The sequence below is a fragment of the Bos taurus genome, chromosome 22 (assembly GCF_002263795.3).
Source record: "Bos taurus isolate L1 Dominette 01449 registration number 42190680 breed Hereford chromosome 22, ARS-UCD2.0, whole genome shotgun sequence".
NCBI lineage: Eukaryota > Metazoa > Chordata > Mammalia > Artiodactyla > Bovidae > Bos > Bos taurus.
The window spans coordinates 4186955-4212877 of record NC_037349.1 but is presented as its reverse complement, the minus strand read 5'-3'; the positions used below and the strand labels follow the sequence as shown (position 1 = coordinate 4212877).

General features: G+C 38.8%; 1 protein-coding gene across 9 annotated transcripts in view; it reads right to left on the bottom strand.

Annotated features, from left to right (window-relative positions):
- Positions 1 to 25923, bottom strand: part of RBMS3 (RNA binding motif single stranded interacting protein 3) — an 802311-nt gene that overhangs the window by 445690 nt on the left and 330698 nt on the right. For all 9 annotated transcript variants that reach the window (XM_010817553.4, XM_010817555.4, XM_010817556.4 and 6 more), the window contains exon 4: positions 13401 to 13492. In XM_010817553.4, the coding sequence (XP_010815855.1) occupies positions 13401 to 13492 (92 nt within the window). The remainder of the gene's footprint in view (positions 1 to 13400; positions 13493 to 25923) is intronic.

The following is a 25923-nucleotide window of genomic DNA, read 5'->3' as shown; positions in this document are numbered from 1 at the left end:
AGAGAAATGTGAATGCTGACTATAAAACAGGGCAGGAAGAGAAGAGGTGGTGAGGAGAATAAATGAGACAATATGTACTCAAAATACAGATCATGAGGCTGGCCTGATGCTCTGTAGGAAATCAATGAATGAAAACAACAGATGATGAATAATCAGCACCATTACTGACAAAATGAACAGACAGGAACAGAACATTAAGCAAAGTGACGTCTGATTTAATACTTTTCTCACAGCTAAGAAATATTCACAATTCATCTTACAGAATTTTAAGCTAATTAAGAGGGCCATATTATGTAAGAATAGCAGGGTTAAATTTTTTTTAAAAGTTCCTTTCTGATTACAGAATGTTGGTGCCTTTAACACTTTGACCATTTGGTTATACACTTTTCCGTTCTGTTGTGTATGATGGTAAAGTTCCTCAGGCAGGGAGAAACCAGGATTAGCACATAGTCCGGGTAATAAAGCCCTACCATTCCACTCTGCTAACAATCCCTATGAGAACTCCAGCCACCAGTTAAACAAATCATTTGGCTGGGAACAGAGCGTTTACCATATGCACGAGTTACTAATTTCCTGGACATTATCAGCCATTAGCTGGTTTCCTGTGTCCCAGCGAAGGCTGAGGTGAGCCTCAATTGCCAAGATTGCACAGTACAGACATTAATCCATGGACCATTTCCTCCATCTAAGATGCAATAAAACTCTCTATTTGTGGTTCTTTTGTCAAATACATATTAGAAAGGACCAGAAAGTTCAAATGGAGGGAAATGTGTAAAAAAGGAAAGCTAGTAGTATACTAGTATAATTACACTTGGAAACTATTAACATTTTGGGAACTTAGAGCAGTATGGAATCACCAAAAAGCTCCCAGACAGCATTTAGGGATTCCTTTTGAACTCAGTGTTTCTCAAGACTAAATATGCTTCAAAAATACCATTCTATCCATCCTTAGATCAGGAAGATCCCCTGGAGAAGGAAATGGTGACCCACTAAAGTATTCTTACCTGGAGAATCCTATGGACAGAGGAGCCTGGTGGGCTACAGTCCACAGGGTCACAAGAGTCAGACATGACTGACTAACAGTTTCACTTTCATTTTTCACTTTAGAACTGAGTGTGTTTCTCATAAGATTAAATATACTTCAAAAAATACCATTTTATCAATAGTAGATAGATTATAGGTTTGCTCTTACCTATCAAACCACTATTCTACAAAACTATGCCTACCAAGAATATTCTTGCCTATTTGATATTCAAATTTTTCATACTTAGAATTATTGCTATAATAGGTCTTGCTCTGCATGTTGGATTTTTTTAAAGCTATATTTCTAGAAAGCAATTAATACATAGAGCTTGATTAATTTCTGGAAAAGTCAGGCCAATTTGCATTCAACAACGATTAACTTTGCCAAAGTGTGCTACTTTCTAAATTAATTAATTAATTAATTTATTGGCTGCCCTGGGTCTCCATTGCTACACACAGGATTTCTCAGTGGTGTGCAGGCTTCTCATTGCAGTGGCTTCTCTTGTTGCAAAGCACAGGCTCTAGAGCATGGGCTCAGTAGTTGCGGTGCATGATTTAGCTGCGTCTTGGCATGTGGAATCTTCAAAGACAAGGACTGAATGCATGGGCATTGGCAGGCAGACTCTTAACCACTGAACCACCAGGGAAGTAAGTCCCTTTTATTTGTTTTAATCACTGCAGATTTGAATATAAAATAATGTCTTGTTTTTGTTTATATTTCTTTTATTACTAGTAATATTTATTATTACTTTTAAGGTTATTTGCCATGTACATTTCATCTGTGATTTGTCTGCTTATGTCTTTTACTACATTTGAATTCACAGATATTTACTAAACGAGGTAATCAGATCAGATCAGATCAGATCAGTCGCTCAGTCGTGTCCGACTCTTTGCGACCCCATGAATTGCAGCACGCCAGGCCTCCCTGTCCATCACCAACTCCCGGAGTTCACTCAGACTCACATCCATTGAGTCAGTGATGCCATCCAGCCATCTCATCCTCTGTCGTCCCCTTCTCCTCCTGCCCCCAATCCCTCCCAGCATCAGAGTCTTTTCCAATGAGTCAACTCTTCGCATGAGGTGGCCAAAGTGCTGGAGTTTCAGCTTTAGCATCATTCCTTCCAAAGAAATCCCAGGGCTGATCTCCTTCAGAATGGACTGGTTGGATCTCCTTGCAGTCCAAGGGACTCTCAAGAGTCCTCTCCAACACCACAGTTCAAAAGCATCAATTCTTCAGCGCTCAGCCTTCTTCACAGTCCAACTCTCACATCCATACATGACCACAGGTAAAACCATAGCCTTGACTAGACAAACCTTTGTGCAAAGTAATGTCTCTGCTTTTGAATATGCTATCTAGGTTGGTCATAACTTTCCTTCCAAGGAGTAAGCATCTTGTAATTTCATGGCTGCCGTCACCATCTGTAGTGATTTTGGAGCCGAGAAAAATAAAGTCCGACACTGTTTCCACTGTTTCCCCATCTATTTCCCATGAAGTGATGGGACCGGATGCCACGATCTTCGTTTTCTGAATATTGAGCTTTAAGCCAACTTTTTCACTCTCCACTAATAACTATGTATATTAAGAAGATCAGCTTTGCGCTTCAACTAGACAGTGTTTCTGTGGCTTCAGTCAGTAGAGTGAATATACAATTTTGTGATCTTACCTCCAAAAATCAATAATCATCAATCCATTGTCTTCTGATTTTTAATCCTATAGTAAATAAATAAAAAAGCTAAATTTTGTTTCCTTCTTAGTTAACCACTTTTCACCCCCTGCATGGGTGTTTGTACATATTTTAAATAATCCCCAAATATCTGTAGCTATTCTGTCTTTCCATTTTGCTTAGAATTTGGTCAGTTTTTTCAATCTCCATGAAGGATGTATCAGTTCTGGAAAGATGGCTTTAGTTGACATATTGGGTTATTGCTTCTGTTTCAACATAGTTCTCTTTCTGGAAGATGTGCTGATAATTACATTGGTTTCTACTCTCTAGCCTCCATGTACATTATGGTTCAGTTCAGTCGCTCAGTCATGTCCAACTCTTCGCAACCCCATAGACTGCAGCACACCAGACTTCCCTGTTCATCACCAACTCCTGGAGCTTGCTCAAACTCATGTCTATCGAGTCGGTGATGCTATCTAGCCATCTCGTCCTCTGTCGTCCCCTTCTCCTCCTGTCTTCAATCTCTCCCAGCATCAGGGTCTTTTCTAATGAGTTGGTTCTTCGCATCATATTCTCCCTCATTTTTTGAAAAAAATTGACAATTTTGTTTTTCTGTGTATTGAGAGAACTTCTTTAAGTCAGATCTTCAAGACATATATTTTATTTTCTACGGTGTCAGTTTTGTCCCTGCTACCACCAATATTGAATCCAGTTTTGTTAACACACTATCTTTATTTGCAATATTTCTTTAGTTCACTCAGTTCACTTTTTTCCTTGACTTAACATTTCTGGGTTTTTTTCTATTGAATTTGGACTCAAACTTGTTCTATTTTCGTGATTTTTTGTTCCTTTCACAGCACATTTTGTATCTTCTAGAGAAGTTGATTACCAATATGGTTAACCTTCAGTATGACTGGAGAATCTTTTTAAAAAATACATATTCTCAGATTCTGCTTCTAGACACTCTTTATTGAAAACATTAAAAGAATGAAAAAAGTCTTGAATATGATGGTTAGCAGGGACCATCACTATAGCAGTGTTGGTATTTGACAACATGCTATGTATAATGTGGGCTTGTTTGTGTGTTTGAATATAATGTTTTCTTCCAAAAGCTAAGCAAGGAGAGAACCAAGGAAAACTAGACTTAGTTGTGTAAATTAATTAATAAGGCAGTGGGGTGTTAAGAATCTTAATTCTGCTCCAAGGTATAAACAGAGACTTGTATTCTTATACATTTCTTGGAATTCATTTTCTGTTAATCTTGGTTTTTTGAAGTTACTCATTGATTATTTTTTCTGGTAGCTTGCATATTTCATAGGGAAATGTGGAGTATCTACTTCAGGGATTACAAAACTAGGGCTGGTTAGATATTTTGAATGACTTCTACATCACTAAATCATTATTTGTTTTCCCTTGGAGTTTAGAATACATACTTTTGTGCATTTTATTCAACTAAAGTATTCTCCAACAGGAATACTCTTACTTTGTTTGATATTGTATCTTTAAAAATTGGTGTAATTACTTACACAAATTACCAGTTTCTTCTAAAGCCAGATCCATATGAATATAAATGTGAATATTAGTACCCCTATAATATGCCATTATTCTCATGGAATATGAATTATATTTTTGAACATTAATGATTTCAGAAGGTCTTTCACTTCTCCTGCAATTCACCCTTGAATTAGAAAATATCTACATGTAAAATTAATTTGACACTGGGCTTATCAAGCAGTTCTCTTTAATTATCTTAAACAAAAATAACAGGGAAGATAGTTTATATTTAATATAAAGATATTATTACCAAATGGATCCTAAAAGCCTAAAGTCTTTCATCAGTATAGGGGGAAAAAAAAGAGTAAAAGTTACTCATCAGAATAAGAAAATGAGCCCTCAGTATCTCTTCACCTAAATGTATATTCCTTTTATTGAAAGGCATAAAATTGCTTAAGTCACTTTTCCAGGGATGCTAAAAATAATAATAATAATTTCAATAGAGAAAGATAGGGAAACAAAGTCTGTATTTGCTTTGAATTTCACCACTTTCCTGAAGTTGGACATTGCCTTTTTGTATGGAATGCTTCTTAGACATGGAGAATGTTCAAATATGGTTTGGCCCGGAGACCCTGAGTTTGATTAATTCAAGTAGTGGATAAAATGTGTGTCCTGTAGGTGGGAAGGAAGGGAGCCCATCTCTGTATGAGGCTAGCTCATTCACAGCACTCCAATTGCTACCTCCCCTGTGTAATGCATTTGTGAATAGCTTCCATAAATGTTGAATTGATATAAATCATATTGTAATAAATATACGATGCAGAGAAAATCAGAGATGGCAGAAGCCTATCATTTAATTTTATTATTAACTTTAAGCTCCATTTTCAAGCAATAGCTAAATTGGCTGTGAAGCTGTCAAACATTTTTATATTTGTTGAGTAATTGCATAGAAAAATGATGATAATTAAACAACTTTAAAAATAGACATTTTATAGATTATATGTGTGCATGTATGTATGTATATTCAATTGTATGTTAAACTCCCTTAAAGCTTTTAACATGTAAGTGCTATTGATATTCATTTTCAATTCCTTCATGCATGTGTTCTTAAGAAATAAAGATGTCCATCTTATCCAATTACAACCATCACCTCCAGTCCATAGGTAGAATGATTACCTCGAACCATTTTTGGCAGACTCAGTAATTACATCCTCTCAGGTAATTGGTTGGGAAATGAATTAAATATCCCTGGGTAAAAGCTAGTTTAAGATCACAACATTTTATCAGAGTTGAAAATTATTTCAATAATCAACATTGCAGGAAAAAACAAAAAACTGCCAATCAAAATTACTCTACCTGAAAAGTTGTTCTTTAAAAAAAAAAGGAAAAATAAAGATTCCGCACAAAATAAAGCTTAGGGAGTTCATCACTACTAGACTTGTCATAGGGGTTCTTCAAGCGGAAATGAAAGGCTGCTAATTAGTAACACAAAAACATTTGAAAATATACAATGCACTGGTAAATGTAAGCATGCAGTCAAACTTAGAATTCCCTAATTCTATAAAATAGTGGTGTGTTAACCATTTAACTCTAGACTCAAAGTTAAAGAAGATATTAAAAACCTACTATATACTAATTTGTTAATTACTACACCGTATAAAAAGAGGTAAATTGTGACATAAAAAATATAAAAGGGAGAAAATAATTTTTGTGTGCAATTGAAAATTACATTGTCATCAGGATAAAATAGACTATTATAAGATACTTTATGTAAGCTTCATGGGAGCCACAAAGCAAAACCTATATTAGATACATACAAGGTAAAGAGAAGGGAATCAAAACACATCACTACAGGTAATCAATTCATGAGGAAAGGCAGCTAGAAGAAAGGAACAAGGGCACTACAAAATAGCTAGAAAGATTAATGAAAGGACGTCCTTACCTATCAATAATTACTATAAATGTAAATGAAATAAAACTCTCTAATCAAAAGGCATAGACTGACTGGATGGATTAAAAGACCTACCTAACTGCTGCCTACAAGAGATTCACTTCAATTTTAAGGACACTCATACTCTCAAAGTGAAGGGTTAGAAAAACACATTTGATACAAGTGGAAATCAAAAGAGAATAGGAATACCTACATTTATGCCAAACAATGTAAACTTTAAGTCAAAAACACTAACAAGAGACAAAGAAAGTCATTATATAATGACAAAGTGGGGTCATTCATCAAGAATATATAGCAATAAAAAATATAAAAACACCAACATTATATTAAACAATCCTAATTTCTGAAGTGAGAAACAGATACAACAAAATAATAGTAAGGTACTTCATTATTCCACTTTTAACAACAAATAGATCATCCAGACAGAAAATCAATAAGGAAACATTGGACTTAAACTATATCTTAGTCCAAATGAACCTTAGAGATAAACGCAGACCATTCTATCTCACAGTAGCAGAATATGCATTCTTCTTGAGCACAGAAGAAACATTCTTTAGGATAGGTCAGATAAATAAATATAAGAAAATTTAAGAAAACTGAAATCATAACAAGTATATTTTTTCAACTACAGTGTTATGAAGCTAGAAGTCAATAACAGAAGGAAAACAAAGAAAATAACAAACGTGGAAATTAAAGCGACCTACTCCTGAAAAACCAATTTGTCAAAGAAGAAATCAAAAGTAGAATTAAAAAAAAAAAAAAAAAACACATGTTGAAAAAGAAAAAAATAGAAACACAACATGCCAAAAACTCACTGGATGCAAAAAAAAAGTAGTTCTAAAAGAAGTTTATAGCAATAGTAACAAAAATACAACACCCTTTCATGACAAACTCTAAACAAATTGAGTATAGAAGAAACATACTTCAACATTATAAATGTCACACACGACAAGCCCACTGCTAACATCATATTCAATGGTAAAGGTTCAAAGTTCTTCCTTTAAGATCAGGAATAAGACACAGGCGGGCATGCTCACCACTCGTCTTCTTCTTCCACATAGTGCTGGAAGTCCTAGCCAGAGCAATTAGGCAGGAAAAGAAAAGGCATTCAAATGGTATGGAAAAAGTAAACCTGTCTTTGTTTACAGATGATATGATCTTATATTACAGAAATCCCTAGACTCCATTAAAAAGCTGTTTGAACTAATAAATGACTTCAGTAAAGTTTCAGGATACTAAATCAATATACAGAAATCAGTTGCTTTTTTATACACTAACAACAAAATATCTGAAAAAGAAATAAGGAAAATAATTCCATTCACATTAGCATCAAAAATAATGTAACAGGTAGGAATAAATAAAATGTATTCATTGGCTTTCCCATCTCGTCACAGGAAGCAACATTTTCCCTATCATCTCCTTCTGACATGAGATCCTTTGAGAAAATTCTTTGGTTGGTGGGTTACTAGTAGGCCCCAGCAATGTAGTGATCCCTGGATACCAAATAGCCTGCTGACTCTCTATTCCTAGAAATGGCAAAAGCAAAGCAATATAAACAGATTAAAAGCAATATTAATACTGCTATAGATCACAAGAGTCTGGATGAAGAAATCTGTTTATGTGTCTCTGCATTCAGAAGAGTAGCTTTGGTAGACAACTTCATGGGGCTAGTGGCTGAACTTTTAAAAAAATCTAGAATATTGTGTGCAATAGGTCCCTCATTCATTCACTAAATTTCTCCTCGTGGAATATAACTGTTAGCACTCCACAGAGGTGATGAGTTTTTAAAAATTAATTATATGGGGACTTCCCTGGCAGTCCAGTGGTTAAGATCCTGATCTCCTGCTGATGGGGACCTGAGTTCTAGCCCTGGTTGGTGAACTAAGATCCAACATGCTATTCAGTGTGGCCAAAACAATAATAATAATTGTAGGTATGTACATATTTGAAGTTACAGAATTTATTTTCCTTTACGCACTGACTTTTTAAATTTTCACTTATGATCTCAAAATAAATTATTTTCCCCTCAAAACCAAGACTAAGTTCACTGATTTATAAAAAAGAATTCCTTTCCTCTGGTACCAACCTGGTTCTCCACAATGGTTGACATGGCATTTTTATATTATCCTAATGGTTGACACAGTATTTTTTACATTATTCCTGATGATCTGACATCCTCTTGGACACTTGGTATCCGTGGTGATCACCTAACTCTGATTTATTCTAGATATCCCACAATGGGGTGAACCACCTTTGGTAACTGGTACAGCAGTCATAGTTGTAGACCTGATATAACTTTATTTAAAGGCACTGAGGAGGGGGTGAGTTCTTCCCTGGAAGAAAGAGCTGTGTTCTGTTTCCTCATGATTGTAATTGACATGTGGGAAATAAGAAAGACAGCTGCTAAGCTGAAGACGATCAAAACTTGGCTGGTGGTAATTACTGACTGCAGAGTATATACAGCCATTCTGGAGCTTCAAAATTTATGTCAGGAAAAACTCAGTTTCTAAAGCTGTGCAGTCCTCCAGAGAGGCCTCCATGAAACCCTGGGAAATAGAGGACAAGAGAAATCTTGGATGGCAGGCATGCACGATGTGATTGGCTAACCAAGGAAACGCCTACACTGACAACACAAGAATTCCACTCCTGCCCAGCTGAATTCTATATGTATTAGCGATCAGTAATTTCTGTTTTCCAAACTCTCTGTTCCAAAGTGGTAGTTTCCCTTAGATCCATGTTTCCTGGGGGTTTTTTTTTTCCTGTTTTCCTGTTTTTCTGTCATTCTGTACTGTGGGAACACAGATAACTTCATTATTATTATTATTTATTTTTGGCTATGATGAGTCTTAGGTGTGACACAGGGGATCTTCAATCTTCGTTGTGGTGTACAGGCTCTTTAGTTGTGGCATGGGGGATCTAGTTCCCTGACCAGGGATGGAACCCAGAAGCACATCAGAAGCACAGAATCTTCGTCACTGGACCCCCAGGGAAGTCCTGATCATTTGTTTTTAAAAGCTATGAGTTGCTAAGCAGCTGCTGCTGCTAAGTCGCTTCAGTCATGTCCGACTCTGTGGGACCCCATAGACGGCAGCCCACCAGGCTCTTCTGTCCCTGGGATTCTCCAAGCAAGAATACTGGAGTGGGTTGCCATTTCCTTCTGCAATGCATGAAAGTGAAAAGTGAAAGTGAAGTCGCTCAGTCGTGTCCGACTCTTAGCGACCCCATGGACTGCAGCCTACCAAGCTCCTCTGTCCATGGGATTTTTGGCAAGAGTACTGGAGTGGGTGCCATCGCCTTCTCTGGCTAAGCAGCTGAGTCTGGGCCTATTGGAGATGATGATGTCCCCGCATGTGATTACAGGGTGAGGCTTTGAGGTGGGCTCCCTTCAGGAAGGAATGAATGCATGCTGCTCAAATAGCCAGGGAGATAAGCAATTCTTGCTTTTCTCCACTACAGGTCAACAAGCTAAAATATTCATCATTCTAGAATCTCTTGCAGCTGAAGGAGAAACCATATGACTCAGTTTTGGCCATTGAGATGTAAACACAATTTCCTGAGCTAGGAGTCTGGAAAAGCTTTTCAAATTTCAGAATCAGTCTTAAGATCCTTCAACCTTTTACCCTTTTCATATTCCTGGCTTAAATGTGGGTACAATAAGCGGCATTTTAGAAAAGAAAATGCAAATGCATTGATGAACACCATATATGAAGAATTGCAGAGCAGCCTTAACCTTGATGGCACTCAAAACATTCATTGCCTTTCTACAACTTTCTTGTTAATGAGTAAAACAAACACCTACAAGGTAAACTGTGGTTAGTTCGTTTTTTTTTTTTCTTTTCATCAGCTGTTTTCCTTTTATGGTTGAGACATATTAATGACTTTCTCCTAAATACCTTTAAATTGGCAAGAACAGCAACACTCAGAAGTTTTAACCCAGAGCTGTAGCTATTCCAAGAGATAAACTACATGATGAAAATTCAGAATAAGAAAGAAGTTTTATTAAATCTTGATTTTCCAACACCTACCACAGTGCCTGCCACTTAGCAAGCAATTAAAACATTTGTTGATTGATCCTATTGATTGTATTTCTCAGAAAACTTTTTAAATAAAGTAACACTTGAAGCATGCATCATGATTTATGGAAAGTTCAGTAACAAATTTAAATTTAATGCATAACAATATTGAATAATTAACATTCACTGAATTTTAATATAATCTAAGTGCTATGCTAAATTATTTGTTATCTTTTGAATTAATTTTCACAGCAGTTCTATAAACCAAAGTATTATTATTGGAGAATTTCAGAAATATTTAAATAACTTAGCCAAGGTCACACAGCCAGGTGGTACAGGAGCCAAGATTCAAAGCCAAGTTTATCTCCCTCCAAACCTATGCTCTTAACTGCTGTGTATTAATAAAATATTTTAAATGTGTTCTCCTAAAAGAAACATATCCTTTGATCCCTAAAAACCCTTTTTGGCAGAACAGCAAGTATGCAGAAAATGATAGTCTGTGTTAATGGTTATACATTATTAATCAATTACCACTTACTGAAGGATTTATTGTTTAATTCCTGTTTGTTGACAAATCAGCTGAATTTTTCATGTGCACACACTGGAGTTAGATATATAAAGCGATTCACTTGAAACGTTCCATGTTTGCTCCAGGTTGCTATTGGGAACCTAGGTTATTTGTGGCATTTTGCTTGAAAATCCTGGAGTCATTAAATTCTGAGTCCACAACCTGCATAGTAGGATATTGATAAGAGTAAGGATGCAGGCAGCAATTCACTAGGTACTTGAATGGCAAAACATACAGTGCAAGTTTTCCACACCCTGCAGACTGCAGGTTTATATGATAATAAATTACAGTTATCACCAGGACAAAGAAAAAAAAGGCCATGGAATCCAATAGCTCAGTGAGAAATCTGCTAATACAAGTGGTCAAGCTTGTTCCATTTCATTGTCAAAGGCAGGCTATTTATTTGCTTCTGGGTAGTTCGATTACAGAGTCACTTGCTGCTGAAAGTTTTCCAGTAAGCAGCCGTGGACCTACAGCTCTAGGCTTTAGATTCAAAATCAGGGAGGAAAAGAGAATAAGAAGCTCCTCACAGATAGCATAATTGATAAGGCCGAGATCTTTAAGCAACTCCAGAAATGAAATAAGTGCCTTTAAGCATCCCAGTTGGAATCTCCTTACTGTGTACAGGGGGCATGGGCGAGGGTCAAGATGCTGACTATAATTCATCATTTTTAGAAGCTCTTTAAAATATTTTCCCTTTTACAGTTTCCTGTCCAGATGAGATGTCAGTGATCGGTGTGTGTATATAAAAGAGAGAGAGATTCCTTGTATACCAAATGCTCAGAAACAAAAGGAAAATATTCACAATGAATTCTCAGTGGTTATAAAATCAAAGCCAACTTTCTTTTCCTCTGGTGCAAGATACAAGTGGTTTTTATCTAACAAATAACTGTCTCTTTCTGAGAGACATTTGAACAGTGGAGATTATACAGACTGTAATCATTATTTCCAAACTGCCACAATCTAGCGATTTGCAAACTTTGGCAGTGTATCCAGAGAACAGATCAAAGATAAACGCCAATAACAAGGGTTTTACTTAAGCATGTGCGTCACCATTTTCTTGTCAATAGGTTCGAAATGCAATTTCTCTTTTGCATATCCCTAATAACTATATATTATATCACACGTTTGCTGGGTATAAGAAGCCACTACTAAAGTTGCCAAATAACTTGATTCTTTTGTCAGGTAACCTTTAAACCAACACATGTATGTAATTCCCTTATTAATTACAAGGATTAACTTCATCAATCTTAGTTCATGACCAAATTCAAAACTTCCAGTCACAGTCCTGAGGAGAAAGACATTACACAACTGAAAGCTTTCAAATTCTAATTTATCCCACCTTGAAAACAATTAATGTGTCATTAAGGGCAATGAGTCCACCAAAGTAATCTCTATGAGCAGTGAACCACAGTGAAGGGTTAACAGACACGGGAGGTATCCGCTTGCTCGAAGATGAAGAAAACCAAATAGCCCATCTCTAGTTATCAGGTGTTGAAACTGGAAAATGTCATCAAAGAATTTTAACAATGATAATAAAATCCTAATGACCAAAAAATTGACAACTTAGTGTAACTCAGCTCTCTCTGGGAAAAGTTCAGAGTAAGCATTAATATATACATAAACATAACATCAATGCACTAGATCAGTATTTCAAGACCTACTGACTTTCCACCTAACTTTTGAGAAGCCAGAGATCTACACATTCACTGATAGGAATCAGAAAACTAAAGTTACATATGAGTAACCCCCAAATGACCATTATTTTCAAACAAATATGTACCGAGCATTCCTATGTTATAACTGATATTTAAAGCATTTCTATTTGGAAATAATCCTAGATTTACAGGAAGATCATATAGAGAGGTCCCCTGGGGCTCCACTCCATCTCCCCAAAGGTTATATGTTAATTTTAGTATAATATCAACACCAGGAAGTTGCCATTGAGTGAACAATATGTGTGTATAGTTCTATATCATTTTATATGTGTAGATTCTTGTAATTACCACTGCAATATCAGGATAAGAAATTATTATAAATGATTGTATTTATTTTCTTGAATGTAAAAATGCATTATAATTTCAGGTAGAAAGTTCCATACTATTACTGGTTTTACAAAACAATAACAGTGTACTGAAAATTATTAATATATGGGAGACTGTTACCTAGGAAAACTCTATTTATAAAGGCCAAAGTGAAATCCTAGTAATACAGACAATATACGCTTGGGTTAAACTCATTTCCCTGCACAAATCAGACCATCCCCTCATTCAGGGATCATCTATCCCCAGCATGACAATGAGCAATTTTTCAACATAGTTTATCAAAGACATCTTACTGAGAACTGGACTCTTCCAAAACTGTTCATAGGTGAGAGCCCCAGATTATACATGCGTGCACATACACCTCTCCTATCTGGGATAAAACAGAGCATTTCACAAGTGCCCTTGAATCGCCAATAAAGTAACCATAATAAATGAGAACATTAATATATAATCACAAACAGTCGATGAAATAAAGCAGCCAGATTCTTCCAAGCCAAGTCTATGATGAGGTTTCTTATTCCTCCCTAACAAACATAATCCAAATGGTCACAAACTCCAATTTCAATTCATCTCTTAGGAATGGAAAAACATACGATCACAAAAGAAAAAAGTAATAAAGCAGAACTGGAACACCGTTCCTACCTTGGCCATCTGTGCCTGCACGCCATTTGCCTTGAGAGATGCTACTGCTTTCTGTGCAGCTGCTGGGCTGTCGAAATCTACAAAACCATACCCTGTGAAAACACAAAGCCCCGGGTTAGCGCTCGCAAGCCGCTCTGTATCACCGATGCAATGGGTGTTTGTGGTCATACTCTCACTCATGACCCAGGTTGAACCATAGACCTCAATCTATGGCCCTTAGCATGTCAGGAAAGAGACCACAATATTAAACATAAAATAATGTGCTTATTTTCTAGAGGCTGCTTTGGACATTGGCTATGCAATCAGCAAGCTGATTTAGATTAATTTGGTGAATAAGGTAACATTATTTAATCATTTCTTTCTTCAGTGACTTTGTTGTAAGAATTAGGAATACAAAATGCTGGAAAATGTAGAAAAGTTTATCTCAAAAGGTAATTTTCTAACCCTCAAAAAACTTAATGGTATTAAAAGCAGTGCTAGAACCGGCATGAAGTTAGTGCCAGCACTTAACAGTTTCTGGCATTCAAGTAGTCATTCAATAAATGCATGTTGAATGAATGAATGAAGGTGATGAATAAGTTCAGGGAGATTTGAGCCCAGTTCCAGTTGATTTCCAAGCCCATGTTAACTCATTATAGGACGTGTCTCTCTCAAAGATAACATCCTAAATAAACAATTTTGACTGTTAAGGAACTTATGATAAATAGACAAATATTCAAATGTCTTTTAAAAATAAGAAACGAAGACCCATGTCACTTATTTGCTATTTTTTAAAGCTTAAGTAGAATCTTAAAAGAGCATAAAAGTTGCCTATGAAAGGGAAAAAGTCATGTCTGACTCTTTGCAACCCCATGAACTGTAGCTCACCAGGCTCCTCTGTCCACGGAACTCTCCAGTCAAGAACATTGGAGTAGGTAGCCGTTCCCTTCTCCAGGGGATTGTCCCAACCCAGGGATCAAACCAGGCCTTCCGTATTGCAGGCAGAGTCTTTACCAGCTGGGCCACCAGAGAAGTCCCCAAAGGTGCCTGTGTTGTACTTTGTGTGCCTCTGTGTGTGGGTGTAGTGAGGCCAAGGAAGTAGCCAGTAAAATGTAATACATGAAAAAGGGGGATTTTGCATGCCCATGAAATATAGCTGTATTAGTCAGGGCTTCACCTGAGAGTAATTTCAGCTGCCAAAGATACTTCAAACTAGAAATGATCAAGAACGTGTGTAGGGTACTCAAAGCCCATCCCACATGCATCCCGCTCCTCTTCTCTGCTACCAGGCAGGTATCAGCTCTGTATCCCCTTCCTTCTCTCATGTAGAAGTTTTGAGGAGCACTGCTAAGGCAAACCTCCTAACCGTGAACTGTGACCCTCTTCCCTGAAATAACTAAAGAGTGAATAGGAATTCAATTACCAAGTTGTTTCTTGTAATTAACTTTTTAATTTTCTCCCCTTGAATTTTGTCTTCTTTTTCTCCCTCCCAGCATGTTAACAAAAAATGAACTTGTTACTCATCAGTGTACCTTCCAATGCTCTTGAAAACCTTGGAAGTTTGTGTTTCAAATACACAAGGAAGCCTGCTCTGTTAGTACTACTAATTCCTGTCTTCCCACAAAATTCAAACTATGTGAGTAATATGAGGATTGCCATCCCTGAGATGAGTAAAATGAGGGAAAAAGAAGAAAAAGAGGAGAAAGAGCAAAATAAGTCTAGAAGTAGTGTTAGGAGGAGCATATGATAAAATAAAAAATAGACTTTATCTATTATGGGCCAACAACGGCCCTGGGTGGGTGATGTGTTGGCACCCGATGAAATGATAATAATGCAGGTGTCAATACCATTGTCCTCACGCCCGTTTATGTAGTTACATAGAAAAATCAAAGTGTAAGCCAGGTGACAAGACTGACCCCCCAAATCACAAGTTGCTTAATTGGTAGAGCAGGATTTGAAGCCAAATCTGCACAGGCCTTTCCAAATACACTGTACAATGAACCACTTTATAATCTTACTTTGCACTTACTTTATTTCTAGAAGCCTCTGAAGCCCACCAGCGAGAGGTCACAATTTTTCAAAATCCCTTAGATGTTGAGGCTAGCACATGGAATATAACAATCCCATAAAAAAATCCAACCCAGCTCATTCAGTCAGTACATTTATCCGGGGGGTGATGGAGTTCTCAGCACAATGGGCCGCATGAGGTTTGCTAAGTCACCTTTCCCACCTCATGCTTTGGTCAATCTTTCTCATTCATTCACAGGCTGCTTTCTCATTCAATAATGAAATTCTATGTCAGGCACTATGTATAGAAGTACAGAGTATAGACTAGTGGGGGAAAAATAGTTCCAATTTGCATCCTTACTCAGCTTATAGTTGAGTTGGGAGCTGAACATAAAATGAATAACCACACAAATGAATCTATAATAACAAATTGGTTTGCCTTCCTTGAAAGAAAATGAGAGCATATACCACAGACTCTGATGATTGACTGTTACTGAAGGTTTGAAGAAAGCAGGGGCATGAGATGACCTGCATTTTTATAATATCACGCTCACTGGCTTGTCCTGAAGATGGGATTGGTTGTAGGGGAGGTGGGCAATAGGAGCGGGATCAGGGAGATGACCTAAGGGCTATTATAGTAATCTGGACAAACAGCAACTGGCCATGAAATCGAAAGGATGAAATGGATGGTTTGACTTACATGTGGGAGGCAGAATTAACAGGACCCAGTGATGGATGGACTGGGTTCGGAATAAGGGAAACATAACAGACAAAGATTACTACTGGTTTTTCGGCGTAAGCCAATGGGTAGGTGGAGATGTGATTTACAGAAATTGGGAGCCTGGAGGAGGAACCAACATGGGAGAGGGAAAATTAAAATATCAGTTTGAGACATGATGAGCCTGAAATGCCTGTGAGACATCTAAGAAAAAATGCCAAGTAGTAGCTGGATATATTAGGCTGGTGCTCAGAAAGGGGAACAAGACTGGAAATAAAATCTAGGAGGTCAACAGCATGAAGGTACGATTTGCAGAAATGGAAAAAGACAAAAGTGCCTGGTGTAAGTAGAAACAAAGAGCACAGGTTTGGAGCTAAAACTTCACCACTGAAGTGTTCGTGAGATGAGAAAAGGAGATCTCAAAGGAGGCTGGAGGAGAATCCGATGGAAAGAAAGAAGTGCAAAGGGAAGAAGATGTCTCAAAGCCAAAGAGACAGAGAGAGAGATCACTGCTGTCCAGTGCCACTGTGAGAGCAAGATGGGAGCTTGAGACGCCCAGTGTTTTAGGGACGTGAACTTGGCTTTTTTAACCGTGGTTGATTTATAATATTGGATTAGTTTTGGGGCACAGCTTCAGATTCTTCTTCATTATAGGTTGTTACAATACTGAATATAGTTCACTCTGCTGTATGCTAGGTCTTTGTAGCTTATTGCATGTACAGTAGTATATATCATGTATTCTTACCATGCTCAGCTACAGGCCAGGGATGGGGACCGAAGGCTGCTTGAGTGGTTGAAGAGCAAGAGTGAGATGGAGAAGTAGAGAGTGTTTGCAGTCTTGTCTGCTATTCTGTCGCTGGGAAGGAGAGTTAGGAGCCAGCTTTAGCCTGAGGGGTATGTGAGGCTAAGGAGCTGTTCATGTTTGTTGCTTGTAAGACGGGAGATGCTATGGTCTATGGTTTCCAACCTTAGCTATATGCTAGAAGCACTTACTTGCGAGCTTAAAAAACGAGCAACGCTCATTTTTCACCTCTGGGAAAATGAAATAAGCACCTCTGGGAACGTGGCCCAGTTGTCTGCACACACATATGTGTGCCTATTCCCCGGCCTGGGTTACAGGACTACTGAGTATTCATTCAAAATATTAAACATGAATTTATTTGTTGCCCTGCTATGAGACAGATACTGTTCTTAGTACTTTTGCATACTGATAAGAAAGATCAAGCAGAAGTCAAGAGATTAAAGCTTAAGGCAGAAAGACATAACTTTTAGGATAATGTTCCTGAGAAAGTGGAAGTGTTAAGGGGGTTCTAGAACATGACTGAAGTGCTGTCCTTTGCTAAAACAGGGACCTGGTGTTTTGCTCATAGTAACTGGAAGGAAGAAAAAAAAAAACATTTCCCAGGTGTTCTTTCTTTGTATATCTTTGTTTCTGGGACATAGCCTGAACTTAATAAACATTTGTCGAAATTAATTGACACCATTTTTAAAAAGATGCTAAGTTACTCCACGGGACTTATGTGGAGATTAACTAATAAAAGTGTCTTAATACACGTTGACTCTACCAAGCAGCCATGGTTCACTCAGCCACGCTGCCACCCAGTGAGGCCCCAGGGATTTCACGACTCCCAGCTGCTATAACAGCGTGGCTTCCTCCACTTCATCCACCCCACACATCCCACAGGACAGTACAAAATCGTGATGCTGAGCTCCAGGGCTAAACTCCAGTCCAAACAGAAGAAATCCCTGTCAGGGGAGGAGACTCCCTGAGCCTCGTCTGAATCAGGGAGGTGATGGGCGGACTTTGAGAAGAGTGTCTTTCCAAAGAGCCATCATGCCAGCAAGGAGAGTGGCTCCCTAGTACAAAACATCTCTCCTGAAGACTCCTGGGAAACAAAGTTATAACATAATCAATGTTTTGAGGGCTTTCCTGGTGCTTCAGTGATTAAGACTTCACCTTCCATTGAGCGTAGAAGGTGGATCTTAACTTCCGTTGGATCTTAACTTCCATACAGGGAGTTAAGATCCTTCCTGCCTCATGGCCAAAATAACCAAAACATAAAACAAAAGCAATATGATAACAAATTCAATAAAGACTTTAAAAATGGTCTACACCAAGAAAATATTAAAAAAAATATTTCACTAAGTTCTGTTTTTCATACGAACTTACTTTCACTAATTAAAATGAACGTGTACAGGTAAAACATCTCAAGTAATTCCCCCCAAAACGCCACGATTCTGGAGGAAAACACGGCACTCTTGAGTTTTATGTGACAGCGTATACTACATCACAAACGCAAAGAAACAGAATGAAATACGAAGCTGCCCCTAGAGAATAATGATGCATTTATGAAGGAATAAAGCAACTCCAACTTGGTTTCAATTTGCTCTCCTTAATGACAAATCATCAAGCCTGGGAACAGAAACCTCCATACCTACATCTGGTGAGGGGCAGCGTAGGGAGATTAGTTCAGCTCCAGCTAATAATGCTTTATGGTAACTGCTAAAATCCTCAGTAAAATGGGACCCACTGGAAACTCCGGCCCAAGAGGCTGGAAGGCCACTGGTCTCACTGCCTCAATTACATAATGAAGCCTGGCAGCAGGTTCAAATGGATGACAACTGTATGCCACTGTTTTCTCCATACACCCCGTCCTTGTTTTCCTTCCTTGTCAGGGGGAGAAGGCCAGCAGCTCTGCAATTAGCAGGAAGCAGAGAGCAGTGAGAAAGAGCTCCATGCTCCACGCTAATTAGGTCATTCGCCAAATGCACTCATTCCACTGGCAGATCTAATCAATGCTTTCCTGAAATGCTTGAAACTTGGTGTGTTAATTTAAAGTTTTGCTATTTTTTTTATTGCACTACAAGCCTAGTGACTTTATAAAGAAGCAAAAATATATTGTGACACAGTTCTACAAACAATGGTACTGCCAGAGGTTTTTGGTTTTGTTTTCTTTAGTATATCTGTAGGCAGCTTCTTGTGACTTTTGCCATTCAACGACACAATTGTGTGCCAATCCATTTGAATTCTGTTGCAAGTATCTTGATCCTCTTTTTAAATTTAGGTTTTATTTTATTTTGGAGTATAGTCGGGACATGACTGAGTGAGTAACAAGGAGCAGGGGGATAGTTAATTTACACTGATGTGCGAGTTTCAGGTGTACAGCAGAGTGAGTCAGTTATACATACACATATACCTACTCTTTTCCAGATGCCCTTCCCATATAGTTTATTGCAGAAGATTGGGTAGAGTTTCCTGTGCTATATACAACAGGTCCTTGTTGATTATCTATTTTATAATTTTATTTATTCTGGCTGTGTTGGGTCTTTGTTGCTGCCTGGGTTTCTTTCTAGTTGTGGCAAGCGGGAGCTATTCTTAACTGTGGTGCGTGGACTTCTCATTGCAGGGGCTTCTCTTGCTGTGGAAAACAGGCTCTAGGCACATTCAGAAGCTGATTTTCCCAGGCTGTAGAGCATAGGCTCAATAGTTGTGGTGCACGGCCTAGCTGCTCCCCAGCATGTGGGATCTTCTCAGGACAGGGATCAAACCAGTGAGGCCTGCATTGGCAGGATGATTCTTTACCGCTGAACCACCAGGGGAGCCCCTGATTATCTATTTCAAATAGACATTTTGTAAAGGTCAGTTCCCAACCTCCTAATTCATCCCTCATCCACATTTCTCCTTTGGTATCAACTTTATCATAGTCAACAGTCTTTTTCATACTTCTGTATTGCTAGTGGCTCTTTAAATCCTTTATGTAAATTGCTTACACATTTACCCACTGTGGATGGTTCTTTGTGTGGGGAAGTGATACAAACCAGGACTGCTGGCTCAGATGTGTGGTGGCATGAGCCCATGAGCTGAGCAAGACTTGCTCTCAGACTGTAACCTCACACTGCTTTTCATGTTTCTGTAGGAGGACTGTCAGAAAGCCCATTTGAAGTCCATGGCTTGAGGTAACACCCAACTTCTTCCAATGACAATCCAGCTGTGAGTCAAATGTGATTTTTAAAAAGAAGAAGTGAACACTTTGTCTAGGAATCACACATTCCACTAAAGTTCTACTCAAGCTTAAACAGCTGATGTTTAAGAATCACCCTGCCATAAAACCCCCACTTTCTATTTTGGCTTAAGAACATGCCATGGATGTTGTCTGAGCTCAAAGCGGGGAAACTAAATTGCAGGGAGAGAAGGTGGCCTGCAGGAAAGGAGGAGTGATTTGCAGGTTTCCTGAAAGTCTGCTGGGCTCAAGGCTGCCCCCAGGCATCTGTATTTCAGCTCAACGTTTTGCACATCACTAAATTGTTGAGTGACCGCCAAAAGTCTTCTCTTATTATTGCATTTCCTAGTTCTCTGCATTATGTTGATCAAAGGAGGTAGCCGAAGGACAGACTTATACATTCTTTGCTGCACATAATGCTTGTAAAACCAGACTAACAAGAGAACCTAATCATTTCTTCAGTATTTCCTTTCCCACTGATGTCCTGTGACTGATCATTACAGTGAAGCAAGGATGCTACAATACAACAGGCCTACAGCCTAACTTAGATGTGAAAAGAACAAGGGTGGAAGAAAAATCCTGCTAGAATGCAAAGGCCAAACAGCACTCATTTTGAAGGAAAAGAATCTAAACCATTAAAATCTGAAATGATTCGTTCTTTGAAGCATCTTTGGAAAAAAGGATGGGACAGTTTCATACAGAAAAGAACAGCATATGTACATCTCATGCAAAGGGCTGCAACCTTCAGATGCTTAGCAGGCAGAGAAGAAAAAGATGGGCAACAAGGTCCACCCATGGAAAACAGATTGCTTCACTCTCTTCCCTGATTTCTGAGCTTAATTACTTAATTCTGATATTCTACTTCCATAAACAGTAAAATAAGACATGAGGTTTTGCAATAGAACTGACCTGTGGGGAAAGACACTTTTGACTCATCATGTGACTTTCAGTTCAGTTCAGTTCAGTTGCTCAGATGTGTCCGACTCTTTGCAACCCCATGAATCGTAGCACGCCAGGCCTCCCTGTCCATCTCCAACTCCCGGAGTTCACTCACACTCAACGTCCATCGAGTCAGTGATGCCATCCAGCCATCTCATCCTCTGTTGTCCCCTTCTCCTCCTGCCCCCAATCCTTACAGTTATTATTTTTAATCTTAGTTTTTTTACTTACTTTTTATTGAAGTACAGTTGATTTATAATGTTAGTTTCAGGTGTACAGCAAAGTGTTCAGAATACAAACACACACACATACCGTTTTTCAGATTCTTTTCCTTTACAGGTCATTACAGAATACTGAATATAGTTTCCTGTGTTATACAGTCAGACCTTGTTCTTTACCTATTTTATATATATTAGTGTATATCTGCCAATCCCAACAGAGAAGGCAATGGCACCCCACTCCAGTACTTTGCCTGGAAAATCCCATGGATGGAGGAGCCTGGTAGGCTGCAGTCCATGGGGTCGCTAAGAGTCGGACACGACTGAGCGACTTCCCTTTCACTTCTCACTTTCATGCATTGGAGAAGGAAATGGCAACCCACTCCAGTGTTCTTGCCTGGAGAATCCCAGGGACGGGGGAGCCTGGTGGCTGCCGTCTGTGGGATCACACAGAGTCGGACACGACTGAAGCGACTTAGCAGCAGCAGCAGCAGCCAATCCCAAACCACTAATTTATCCCTCCACTGCCCCTTTCACATTTGATAACTGTAAGCTTGTTTTCTATGTCTGTGAGTTTATTTCTGTTTTGTAAATAAGCACATGTATATCACTGTTGTAGATTCCACCTGTAAGTGATATCATATATTTGTCTTTCTTTTTCTGACATATTTCACTTAGTACAATCATCTCTATGTCCATCCATGTAGCTGCAAATGGCATTATTTCATCCTTTTTATGGCTGAGTAATATTCATTATATAAAGACAATGTGTATATATTACTATTAAATTTACTAAACATCTACTATGTGCAAGGAAATGATGTGTTCGATGCTGCAGGGAAAATTAAGATACTGTGACATCCATCCCTTCCTGTCGGGGAGCTTCTGATCTAGGAGGATAGATAAATACATTTAAATACAGTAGGGGGTCCTCCTACACTGGGGGTTACGTCAGTGAGCACATGCAGAATGGCATGTTTTCATTTAGTTTAAAATGCGCGGGTTAGTGTGCACAGCCCTGCTCATCAGAGCTGGACACCCGTGTCAGGCTCCCTGTCAGTGAGCAGCATGATGGCAAAACTATCCACACTCTACATTTATGTGTATATTAGTCTTTCTGCTTTCCTGTTTCCATGCATAATAGACGCATAGTAAGTTAAATACAAAACATAGGGAGGAGTCAATGTCACATAAAAAGTGAAAACAGGAACTTCTCTGGCAGTGCAGTGGCTAAGACTTCCCCTCCCAAGGCAGGGGGTGGAGGTTTGATCCCTGGTTGGGGAGCCAAGGCCCCACCTGCCTCCTGGCCAAAAATACAGAACATAAAACAGAAGCAGGATCATAACAGATGCAATACAGACTTTTGAAAAACTGAGAATAAAGTGCTAGTATTCTACAATGGCAAATATTCCTTCCAGGTGGGGGCAAACTCTGTACGTAAGAGCAAATGACAACATGAGGACTCGGGAAAAGAAACTGGGTCCCAAGTGGCATTCCCTGGCAGAATAAAACAATTACAAAGATGGACGAATTCAGGGAGCAGCATACTCAGCAGCGTGCCGCTTGAAAATGGGACACTGCTTATTCCATTTAAGGTGCATCAAAAGTATTCAGCCAAACACAAATTCAAATCCCAAAACTCACTTCCCTTCTCACCCCAGTTGATTTTTAAACGAGAGAAATGGCTTCTATCTATTGAATAAAGTCAAAATTAGGATCAGGATCATTATTTATGGGCTTAGGGAGATCATTATGCTTTAGTGAGATTAAAGAAACTCACTGATTTGCCAAAGTCTTTGACTAAACCAGTCATGATGTTATTATAATATTGCAGAGATTAAGGGAGCAGCCTGCTTGGCTGTAAGTGGATAGATTAACCTCTGTGAATCATCCTGCAAAATTTTCCTTTCCTCATTCTAGGATACAAATAAAATATGTGTCTCATGTGAACTGCTGGTCCTAAGTTTCTCTGCCATCAAGAACAGTGGGAGATTTAAGTGTGTAATGCATTGTGTCTGCAGAAGCCAGCCAGAGTGTTGATAAAACAATTCCACTCGGTCTGCAACTATGATGGAAGCAAGCTACAACTGAATACTCTAATTACAGCTCTGCAATCCTTGTGCACAGAAGGGTTGCCAAAACTATGACCTTACACCTGTGCTCATCTTTCCCTCCCTCTCTCTGCTCTGGCCTTTCTATAGACAGGTACAGCTGTGGACTATTTCTCCATCAGAAGAGCAGAGATGGGGACTTCCTTAGTGGTCTAATAGCTACGACTCCACACTCCCAGTGCAGGGGGCCTAGGTTTGTTCTTTGCTCAGGGAACTAGATCATATACAAGTGAGTGAAAGTCGCTCAGTTGTCTCCGACTATTTGCAAGCCCATGGACTATACAGTCCATGGAATTCTCCAGTCCAGAATACTGGAGTGGGTAGCCTTTCCCTTCTCCAGGGGATCTTCCCAACCCAGGGATTGAACCCACATCTCCCGCATTGCAGGTGTATTCTTTACCAGCTGAGCCACCAGGGAAGCCCAGATCGCATATGCTGTAACTAAAGATCCTGCATGCTGCAAATAAGACCTGATGTTCAGCCATGTGTTAGTCTCTTGGTCACTCAGTCGTGTCTGACTCTGCGACCCCATGGACTGTAGCTTGCCAGGCTCCTCTGTCCGTGGAATTCTCCAGACCAAGAATACTGGAGTGGGTTGCCATTCCCTTCTCCAGGGGATCTTCCTGACTCAGGGATCGAACCCGGGTCTTCTGCATTGCAGGCAGATTCTTGACCATCTGAACCATCAGGGAAGCCTTGCGCAGTCAAATAAAAATAAATGTGTATATATAAATATAACATATTTGTAAATATATATAAACAAGAGCAGAGATTGTGGCCTCAGTATGTGAGAATCAATGGAAGGACGATCTCCCCCTTCACTCATACCACCACCACCAAGTACTTTAATCCACATTCACTCAATGGCTCCAGCCAATGAATGGCCTGGACACTTGAAAATAATGCATGCATGTGGTTAAATTTTTTTTTAATAAAATATAAAAATCATGCCAAACAAAATGTTATTCAGTGAAATATAAGTCCTTTTCCAACTAGATTTTAGGGCTTTGATCCCACTTCCCAAGAAACTATCCAATGATTCCTTCTGAGTTCTAACTGAAAAACAAACAAACAAAAAATAGCTGAAACTAATTTGTGAGCTCTTCTTTGTGTATGTATTAGAAGCACTTAGGGATTCATATAGAAAAGGAAATAGGAGGGAGGAGGGTTCAGGATGGGGAACACATGTATACCTGTGGTGGATTCATTTTGATATTTGGCAAAATTAATACAATTATGTAAAGTTTAAAAATAAAATAACATTAAAAAAAATGATGAAATGAAAACCATTTGTAGTTAAGATTTTGCCAAACACTTCTAAAAGATTTATGAGCTCACATTATGCCTTAGCCAAATGTGTCCTACTTTACCAAACTGATTTATTCCAATATTTTAAAAGATTTTTTAAATCAATAAAATAGTAATAGGCAATACTTTCAAGGCCTTGTAGACTTTAGAGAGTGATTTCCCCTAACTTTTTCATTTCTTTCAAAGATGTTTCAAAGGACCTTTAGGTATTACAAACCAAAGATATCAGAAACCAGTGAAATCAAATTCACACAATATCCTCCTGAAATATAAGGATTGTAAGCCCATTTTCCTTCTCATTGCAATGAAGTTAGATCTTTCTCAAAGGGATTTGGGAAATACATCAGGATCTTAGGAGAAAACATTTCAGATCTGTGATTCAGAAAGCATGCCAAGAGTTTGAATAGTCATGTCATTATATTCATGACTGCACATTCATTTGTAAGTTGATAGTGAATTTTTTTCAACAATCAAAGACACATTTTCCCCAAAGTAATTTGACTGTAATTTGTAAATTGGTATGGTAGCTCATGACACCAACTCTTCTGGGTCCTTTGATAGCTGGTGACCCATGACTTCCAACCCAGGCCTTCCCTCATCTAGGCAGAGCTTCCTTGAAAAATCCTAGTCATTGGAATAGACCAGGATTTCTTATCCTAGGAGATGCTGGTTGAAATGCAGTTTGGGGAGCCTTAACCAGGATGTTCAATGGTCCTAAATAGGATCAGGGCCTGGATCACTAGGGACATGGCTCTATAAGCAGAGCCTGGAGAGGCCTACCTTGAAAGGCTTCCTTGTTTGCTACTTTATGTGGTGTCTGAGGGCCAGCAGCAATGACATCAACCAGAAGTTGGTCAGAAGTCAGACTCTCAGGCCCACCCTAGAGCTACTGGCTCAGACCTTCCATGTTGACAAGATTTCCAAGTACCTGAGGGCACACTAAAGATTGAGACACCCTGGCCCGCAAGCAGACACTCTTTCAAATCATCACTGCACACACCATGCTCATAAAACAGAAGGAGAAATGGGGATCATGTCATTCAACCGCCCTCTGATCTTGAAATATGCCATGCGGTAGCACTGAGTCCAAAGGCAAAGAGCACGAAGATAGAATTAAGGTTAATAATATTACCTCAATTATGTATTGGCTCTGGGTAGTGAATGAATATAAATGCCTTCAAAGCACCTGGCCCAGTGCCTACGTCCTCATCCCTCTCCAGCGCCCTCATCTTCTCAAATTGT